The sequence below is a fragment of the Octopus bimaculoides genome, chromosome 21, assembly GCF_001194135.2.
Source record: "Octopus bimaculoides isolate UCB-OBI-ISO-001 chromosome 21, ASM119413v2, whole genome shotgun sequence".
NCBI lineage: Eukaryota > Metazoa > Mollusca > Cephalopoda > Octopoda > Octopodidae > Octopus > Octopus bimaculoides.
The window spans coordinates 36,750,828-36,760,827 of NC_069001.1; the positions used below are offsets into that span (position 1 = coordinate 36,750,828).

A 10,000-nucleotide genomic window follows, 5' to 3' on the forward strand; every position below is an offset into this window, starting at 1 on the left:
CACACCAACATCAGTTGTCAAGCAATGTTGCGGGGTACAAACACAGACACTCAACCCCCCCCCCCACACACACACATATATATATATATATATACATATATATATATATGATGGGCTCCTTTCAGTTTCCGTCTACCAAATCCACTCACAAGGCTTTGGTTGGCCCAAAGGCTATAGTAGAAGACACTTGCCCAAAATGTCATGTAGTGGGACTGAACCCAGAACCATGTGGTTGGTAAGCAAGCTACTTACAACACAGCCACTCAGGCAATGTTTCTGTTTATATTTTCTCTGTTAAAAACGTGGCGGCGGCAGCACCAAAAAAATGCCGTGGATGATAGCAACTCTCAAGAGGGCCAATATACATGTGTGTGTGTGTGATATCATAATCTGAAATATCATCTTTTGTTTGCAATGCAGTGGCATGCATGAGAACAGATCCATATTCTAAGAATGGAATATCTTAAGTAAAATTAAGCATGGAGAACTCACAGACACTAAAAATAAACATTTTTTTTTGTCTCTCTTTAGTATCATTTTTATGTTATTTTTCTTCTCATTTCTGAGTGTTTGTGTTATGATAATGTGATAATGGATGAGAAAACGATGCAGTTTTTCCTAGTCCCTAAGGGACACATTATATAAGATGAAAAATAGATTAAGGCCCCAGGGTGGGGTGGTGCAAATGCATAAAAAAAAGAGATGTTTGCGTAACTGAACGAAGACAGACATAGCATTGAGTAGAGTTTCAGGATGCGGATTATTTGCTTTTCGCTAAACTGATTAGAAACCTGAGGCTGCTGCTCTGCTCTTTCAGCCTTGGGGAGAGGGGGTTTTTGTTTGTTGCTTTTTTATCCTGTCCCTCTTTCGTATTTTCTTTTTTTATTCATTTGTTAATATTTGGGTTTTGTTATTTTGCGGTTTCTTTTTATTTGCTTATTTTACACACTTCAACATTAACTTGTGTGTAATATATATATATATATATATATATATATATATTTGTATACATATATGCACTTATATACGGATAGATATACTGACTGTTAAATAGATATTGCCCTTTACACACACACACACTGATACAAACATGCATTTGTGTGTGTGTGTGTATTTACTGCAAGATGCTGTCTATTTCGACTGTAGAGATTTGCAGACTTACATAATAATTTCAAATATGTTGGTTATGTGTGGCAAGTGGAGTAGTGTGTCTTGTCTAAGAGCAAGCATACTGCTCTGTTTTTCAATTAATGTATCCTTAATAACTAAACTAACAAATCTTTTTGAAGGAACAATTAGTTAAGAGCTAAAACAGGGAGCAAAGACAGTCTTGGGTGGGTTGCTATGAAAAGGGTTAAGATGGGTGCTGGCCTACAGATCAGGTGAATTCATACTTAACAATGCAGTCACTGTTATGCCCCTGAGACAAGCACATAGGTTTGCTTGTTCTTCCAGCCTTTACTTCATGGTTGAATGACTTCAGCAGTAAGAAGAGACAACCAGCTGTAAAAACAATTGCTTCAAGAAAAAAAAAAAACAAGCTGGTATTTGTTAAAAAATTAAAAAAAGAGAGAGAAATTGATGTAAAAACAGTGAAATATATATGCATAAATAAATTAGTCATTAGCATAATTTATGTATGATGTGTTTAATTGACACAAACATGCGTGAACACACAGAGGGCTTATCTGAATGCTAATGTCTTTCCAAAACCTGATATTTATTGTTTTGTTTGGTAGTTAGGATGAAGTTTCAATAGTGTAGGAGGTGAGGTTTATGGTATGGGGGGTTCTGTAAAAATGGGACTTTTATAACCCAGTCTCTCTTGTTAACCCTTTTGATGCCTATTTACTCCTGTCTAAATCATGCCAGCAGGAAAAAACAGGCATGAAATGAAACATAATATATATATATATGTGTGTGTGTGTGTGTGTGTGTAACCTGTGCAATAGATATATGAACAGGGCAAATTTAACCATTTCTCTGTAAATTGAAAAAAAATGATGATCAATTTTCAGGACTTATTGAGATCTCATCAGGTGTTTACATCACTTGACCAATCCCAGAGAAACAAGTAGCCAATCTCTGTATACACAACAAATCTATTGGCTTCAGAGAACTGGTGTGATCAATTTGAATGCTATTGATATTGAACACTTTATCTTTAACATCAGGCACCAGTCAGTGGGGTCCTCAGTCCACACAGTACCGAGATACTGTGTAATAAATGTAATCTATACAAGAGATATATAAACGGGGTCAATTTATCTGTTTCTCCATAGATTGAAAAAGAAAGATGGACAGCCTTAATTGATTAATGAACCATTATTAGGTTCTCTGTATTGTTCTTATATGTTTGTTCTCTATGAGTATTTATTTTCTGTTTCAGACGCTGAAGTTCCTGAGTTGTTACCTATCGGCTACCTTGTCGGGGACACAATGCAAATCGGTATTTGTCTTAAAGGTAAACTATCAACAAACATCTGTGTAAATTTTGAGGGCTTTTGTGACAAGTGCAAACATGGTGGTGTGGTTGCAAAGCTTGACCAGTACCTTCTGAACAGAATTTGGTAAATGGAATTTGTGCAGGAGCCCATCATGGATGTCTCTGCCATTATCACATGGAACCATATTGCCAGAAGGTGTCACCGTTGTGATGATATTTGGTGACAAACGTCTGGTGAAATGTAAAGCTTCTTGAAATAAATTTGGTACATCACACACACACACACACACACACACACACACACACACACACTCATTTCTGTGAATGATATAGATATGAGAGTAGGAACGAAGTGTATGTGTGTGTGTGTATAAATGTAAAACAATTTTTTTTTTTTTTTAAAGCATCGAAATGTGTATTGTATGATACAAATAAGATTTCCCTTCCAATGCAGAGCTGCCACTAGAACAGCATTTCATTTCCAAATCTCCAGTCGAGTGAATTGCATCACAGATGGTGTCCACCTGACCCTACTATACTGTGTAGTCATCAAAATCAAAAACAAACAATGTGCCTTCGCAAAATTTAAAAATATAAAATGGTGACAATTTATCCATTGCACCCTGTATATATGTACGTGTGTGTGTGTGCATATATATATAAATAAAATATACAATGGGCTTCTTTCATTTTCCATCTACCAAATCCACTCATAAGTTTCTGCTCAGTTCAGGGCTACAGTGAAAAATACATGCCTTATGTGCCATGCAGTGAGATTGAAACTGGAATCCACATAGTTGGAAACCAAAACTCTTAACCACACAGCCAAATCCAACTTTTACAAATATTTCAAACCGTCCAAATATTTCTATGGCATTAAAAATCTGGTCTTGCTTTTACTTTCAGGTACCAAACAGAACAGTGTTGATTCGCTGGCATTTGAAACCCAAATCCCCAAATCAATTATTCAGCGGTACGTTTCACTGCTTTTAGAACACCGAAGGATCATACTGTGTGGACCAAGTGGAACAGGTAAAACCTACCTGGCGCAGAAATTAGCTGAACACTTAGTACTAAGGTAAGACTGATTGGCTTTTTATGTACAGGGGTGGGCAAAAGCAGGTAAACAGTTGCCTTATATGAGTGGAATGTTCTTTCCATTTCTCTAGTTCTTGTTTTAGGATAGGAATTCTATGTTCTTTTTAACTTGTTCTTTCTGTAATACGAAGCAAATAATTCATGAGAAAATATTTGCAAAGATGCCATTGACTCTATTATTATCTAGTGTAACAATTTAAAAATGATAATAACGGAATCAACAATATAGGTGATTGCAGGCCCCCAAAAAAGCATTAAATAGCTGAAGGATTAAAATTAATCAAAGGACGTACTAAGTTTGTCTAGCTGAAGAGTTTTGACTGTTATTTCCAGCAGGTAGACATACTTAATATGTCCTTTAATTAATTTTAATTCTTTCTGTAATAAAATAATCATTCTGAATAATAACTATTAAAACTGCATATCTACTTTTGTCCACCCCTGTATATTGTGATATATCTGTGTCTCCTGGTATTGTTCAGTTTTATTCCTAGTTTCCTTTTCTGTGCTAGCATGGGTTAGATGAATATATTGTTGAGGCATCACCAGATGCCGTGTAATATACAGACACCATTCCTGGGTTTGTAGACTTGCAAGCTACATGGTGACCTAATGCCAACCACTCTGAGGAGTGGTTGGCATTAGGAAGAGCTGTAGAAATCAAGCCAAAATTGTCACTGGAACATGATGCGGTCCTTCAACTCATTGGGCCCTTATCAAACCATCCAGTCCATACCAGTATGGAACATGGACGTATGAGGAGGAGGAGATGGACGGATGGCTTGTTTTAGTTTATTTCTCTCTTTTTTATTATCTTTCAATGTGTTTTGTTTTGTTTTATGTTTTTCTTTTAGGTCTGGGCGAGAACTTACTGCAGGGTCAGTGGCAACATTTAACGTTGACCATAAGTCTGGAAAAGAACTTCGCCAGTACCTGTCAAACATTGCAGAGCAGTGTGAGAGTACGAGTGCCGGAGAACTACCTAGTGTTATTATATTGGACAATTTACACCATGTTGGCTCTTTGGGGGAAGTCTTCAATGGCTTTCTGAGTGTCAAATACCAAAAGTGGTGAGTATATCATTTTCTTTGATAGGATTCTAACCATTTCAATATTAACCTGCCTGAAACTGTCCTTGGTTCTATGATACAAGTACCGTAAAAACCCATGTAATTTGCACACCTGTGTAATTTATACAGGTGATTTTCAGGATAGAATTTGTTAAAAAAAAAAGCTTCTACCCATGTAAAATTCACACAGAAAAGTTTTCAGAATTGCCAATATGGCCAGGGGGAAACGGTTTTTGATTTAGTTGTATTTAGCATAATTTCACTTATGATTAGATTTTATTAAATTTTCATTAAATAAAAATAATTTCTGTTTAACAGGTATCACATTAAAAGCTACGAAATTACAGAGTAATAAAAGGGTTTCAGTGATTTAAATTAAAACTTTCCATCAAAATTTGATGTTAATTTACGCTTCAAACACCAACTTAGTAATGATAAAGTCATTTTACTAATTCTTTATAGTTTTCAAAATTAAATGGAACAAAGGCCATATATTTCAGCAGAAGTATGGTAACAAAAGAGTTAAAGTGTTCTAAATTAAAACCTTCCATCAAAATTTTATGTTCCAAACACCAATTCAATAATGACAGCTATTTTATTGAATTCTTCGAAATTACTATAAATTATTGACCACTGTTCCATATTTGTTTTTACAAATTCTTGTCCTTTTTTATTTCTTTGCAGCCCTTACATAATAGGAACGATGAACCAAGCTACTGGACTAACCACCAACCTGCAACTACACCATAACTTCAGGTGAGTTTCCTGCCAAGGAATGTTTAGCACTTCCTTTATCTGTTGCGAAAATGCCTGGCCAAACGGTTAAGGTGTTGGGCTCACAATCATAATGTCATGGGTTCCAGTTCCCGGACCGAACAGTGTTCTGTGTCTCCTTGCGCCAGACACTTCATCTCACAGAGCCCCAAGTCTACTCAGATGTAAATAGGTGCCAGGCAGGCGTTGATGCAGTCCTCTCTCCTTCCTTCCAGCTCAGGTATTTTGGATACCTGCTGTGGAGCCCACACTATTTGCTGGGTTCACACCAGGGTTCTGGTTTGAAGGTAACTTTGCTCCCACCAGGTTTATCAAAGCACCTGAGAGGTCTCATGGAAACTGCCCTTTCTCTCTGGCTAGACCATGAAGATAAATAACTATTTAAGCAAGCACAAGATATTTACTAAAATTCTTAGCTTTCAAGGAGACTCAGTTCAGGAATTGAACCCACGATTTTATGATCATGAACCCAACACCCTAACCACCAGGCCACGCATCTTCACAGAGGCACAGACGTAGCTGTGTGACTAAGACGTTCACTTGGCAACCACGTGATTTCAGGTTCAGTTTCACAGCACAGCAACTTGGGCAAGTATCTTCTGTTGTAGTCCTGAGCCAATCAATGTCTATTGAGTTAAATTTGGACGGCGGAAATTGTGTGGCAGCCTATCATATATTTATATGTAAGTGTGTGTCCCATCCCAATACTTCACAACCAGTGTTGGTTTGTTTACGTCCCTGTAAGCTGGTGCTTCAACAAAAGAGACTAACAAAATATGTACTTGAAACTGTTTTTAAAAAAAAAAAATTAGGATCAGTTTGAATAACTGAGCCATTTTAGGTTGTGCTCCAGCAAGACTCCATTCCAAAAAAAAGCCATAAAAATTTCACCTAAGTCTACCTTAAATGTTTATTTTTTTTGCTGTTGTTTTCCTTGATTCTTTTTTTTCTTTATTACTTATTTTATTTTTATTTCATTTTATTTATATATTTTTTTAAACATTGCAGATGGGTTCTTTGTGCCAACCATATGGAACCAGTAAAGGGATTCCTTGGTCGTTACCTACGCCGCAAATTGGTAGAAGCCGAGGTACACATGGGTACCCGAAATAATGACCTAAACAAAATCATCGATTGGATTCCCAAAGTATGGCAGCATCTTAATAAATTCTTAGAGACCCACAGTTCTTCAGATGTCACCATTGGTAAGAAACTACACATGCATTACATAATAAACTGGGGGGGTTGGGGTTGTTGTTATTGGCTTCTAAACAACACATGTATACATTCGTGACCCTTTCTGGTCTCTGCTGCTGAAGAGGAAATAACTACTCGTATAAAATAATTTTTTTTGTGTTAATCTTAGAATTAAATAGTTTTGATTTACTGTCAGGTAACTTTTGGCCAGCCCTGTGTGTGTGTGTGTGTGTATATATATATATATATATATATACACACACACACACACACTGTAATCTAACATTTTTCAACATGTCTATATTGTAGGCCCCAGGTTGTTCTTATGCTGTCCAATGGACATCTCAGGATCCCAAGCATGGTTCACAGATTTATGGAATTATTCCATTGTTCCTTACCTATTAGAAGCTGTCAAAGGAGGCTTACAGGTAATTCTTGATCTTTTAAAACATTTCTAACTGCAGTCAGTATGCTAATTAACAGTCTGTTGTTGCTATTATTATTATTAATAATAATGATGTATGATAATTCCATTTCTCGTTATCTTGTGTACTAAATTTGTATTTAGTCCTTCAAATCAAAAGGTTTTATATTTAAAAAATGCACACACACACACACACACACACACACACACACACACACACACACACACACATATGTGTATATAAACGTGTGTGTGTGTATGAACATAGTTACATATATAATTACACATACTTCTACACATACATGCATATATAGATATATAGACACATGCTTATATACACATATGCATACATAGATAGAGATACATAGACAAATACATACATGTGTGCTTTTGGGGTCCCACTGTGTGAATAGTGGGACCCTGCCAGATGTCTTCTACTACAATCCTAGCAGACCAGTGCCTGCCTTGAGAGGGAATTTGGTGGAGGGAAACCGTGTGAAAACTCTTTGCTTATACTCACCCTTGTGTATATATATATATATACATATGCAATGAGCTTATTGTATATTGTGGTCAGGTGCAGTACAACTCATCAGAAAATAGTAAAAGAGGGGACAGAAAGCAGCAATAAGTCAGGTGAAGGAAGCCAGCAGTGATAGCCAAAAGTACATTCTTGGAAGACAGGATTAAACACAAGAATAGAGGAAAGTGAACTGTAAAAGTGCCATGAAGAGCCAATGATGAAAGTAGACCATTCTGCTATAGGCACAATGCCTGAAATTTGTGGGGAAGGGCCTGGTCAATTACATCAACCCCTGTTCTCAACTGGTACTTATTTTATTGACCTAAAAGAATGAAAGGCAAAAGTCAACTGCAGTGGAATTTGAACTCAGAATGCAAAGACTGTGTTATAATACCAAATATAGCCATATAACAATAAGCAAAATAATGATCCAATACTCCAATACAGAATCAATAAGGAGAGAGACTAACGGTTTCCCACTTCAACCACACAGTTTGACCTCTTCCCACTAGTTCATCAATTTGTAAGACTCATCCAGTCTACTGACACTTCAGTTGCCTCCACAACAGACTGATGAAATGACACTAAGCTTTTTGTCTGGCTAATGATTCTACCAGCTCAAGTCCAAAGATTGATAATGTGATACACAGTGACTGTCAAGTTAGATGCTTACCAAAAACATTTGGTGAGAGGAAGGTACATAGCTTTGTCTGTCCTTCAGCCTGGATGGATTAAAGCTGAAGAACAAGCTGACACTCCCAGCTCACTTCATGGTTGAGTGGTTTTTGTGGTAGGAAAAGACATCCAGCTGGAAAAACAAATGCTCCAACAACTAACACCATTGTGCCTGTGAATGGGTGTAAAAATGGATGTAAAAGACTGGGAACCAAAACAAACTGATAAGAATAATAATAATGATGATGATAATAGAGTACTTGTAGTTATAATAATAATGATAATAAGAATTTCTTGTTTCCTGTAAGGAAAAGGTGGAGTCTTAAGGGTTTTTTTATCAGAAATATTTAAATATGGTTAGACTTGTAATATGAGGAAAAATAGATTTTTGAAATTTAGAATAGAAATATGAATAATGTTCTTTTAAAACAATAAAATTTTCTTAGTCTAATTTTTGGTAAGTATATAACTGATAATTTGATTAACATGCAAATATGTGATTGATTGATTAATTATTTCAGTTGTTTATTTATGTTGTTTTTGTTTCATCTAAAACAAAATTTTCTCAAATGTCAAATTTTCAAAATGACTCATTTGTTTTTGTTTATTGTTTTTAAAACCAAAAAAAAAACTTTAATTTTTTACCAATTTGTCATCTAGTTTAATTAGTAGTTTAGTCTGTTTCCTTCACTAATTGTTCTCCCTTAGATCCCACCTGAAAAGCTAGATCGAAACCCTTTCAAAACACCATCCTTGTGCGATTGATTCCTAGCATCTTCAGTAGCTTAGTCGTGTCTATTTTTTGTCTCCCGTTGTTGTGGCACATCCCCTACCCTTATAAAATTTCTTGTACTCTTCTATCGTCATTGTATCTACCCTGCAGTGATTAGTTTTTTTGTTTTTTTTTCCCATTTTGTTTTTGTCACTTTTTCCTTACTTCCTGGACAGCTAAAAGCAATATTTACTCACATAATTATTATCATTATTATTATTATTATTATCATTATTATCTTCATTTAAGGTGGTGAGCTGGCAGAATCGTTAACACGCCAGGCAAAATCCTTAGCGTCATTTCATCCATCTTTACGTTCTGGGTTCAAATTCCATCATGGTCAACTTTGCCTTTCATCCTTTTAGGGTCGATAAATTGGCAGTGAAACACTGGGGTCAATGTAATTGACTAGTAGCCACCCCTAAAATTCCAGGCCTTGTAACTTTTGTAGAAAGGATTATTATTATTATTATTATTATTATTATTAGGATGAGCTGGCAGAATTGTTAGCACACCAGGCAAAATCACTAATAGCATTTTGTCATCCTGAGTTCAAATTCCGCTGAGGTTGACTTTGCCTTTCATCCTCTCGGGGTCAACGAAATAAGTACCAGTTGAGTACTGGGGTTGATGTAATCAATTTACCCCCTCCGCTGAACTTGCTAGCCTTGTGCCAAAATTTGAAAATATCATTATTATTATTATTATTATTATTATTACTATTATTACTACTGCTACTACTACTACTACTACTACTTGCCAGACTCATTAGCAAGTCAAACAAAATGCTTTGTGGCCCTTCTTCCGGCTTTACATCCTGAGTTCAAATTCCACCCAAGTCAATTTTGTTTTTCATCCTTTTGGTGTTGATAAAATAAGTATGTATTGAACCCTGGTGGGTCAATATAATCAACTAACCCCCAGCCCCAAAATTTCAGGTCTTGTGCCTATAGTAGAGGGATTATTATCATTAGGGCAGTATTTCTTCTGGTTCTTGTGTGAGAAAAGGACTTAACATAGT

General features: G+C 36.0%; 1 protein-coding gene across 3 annotated transcripts in view; it reads left to right on the forward strand.

Annotated features, from left to right (window-relative positions):
- Nucleotides 1-2,393: 2,393 nt before the first annotated feature.
- The window catches only part of LOC106880084 (neuron navigator 2), a 32,420-nt gene continuing 24,813 nt past the window's right edge, over nt 2,394-10,000 (forward strand). For all 3 annotated transcript variants that reach the window (XM_052975566.1, XM_014929898.2, XM_052975567.1), the window contains exons 1-6: nt 2,394-2,464; nt 3,353-3,524; nt 4,399-4,614; nt 5,299-5,370; nt 6,397-6,593; nt 6,895-7,013. In XM_052975566.1, coding sequence (XP_052831526.1) covers nt 2,440-2,464; nt 3,353-3,524; nt 4,399-4,614; nt 5,299-5,370; nt 6,397-6,593; nt 6,895-7,013 — 801 coding nt within the window. In that variant the 5' untranslated portion in view covers nt 2,394-2,439. The remainder of the gene's footprint in view (nt 2,465-3,352; nt 3,525-4,398; nt 4,615-5,298; nt 5,371-6,396; nt 6,594-6,894; nt 7,014-10,000) is intronic.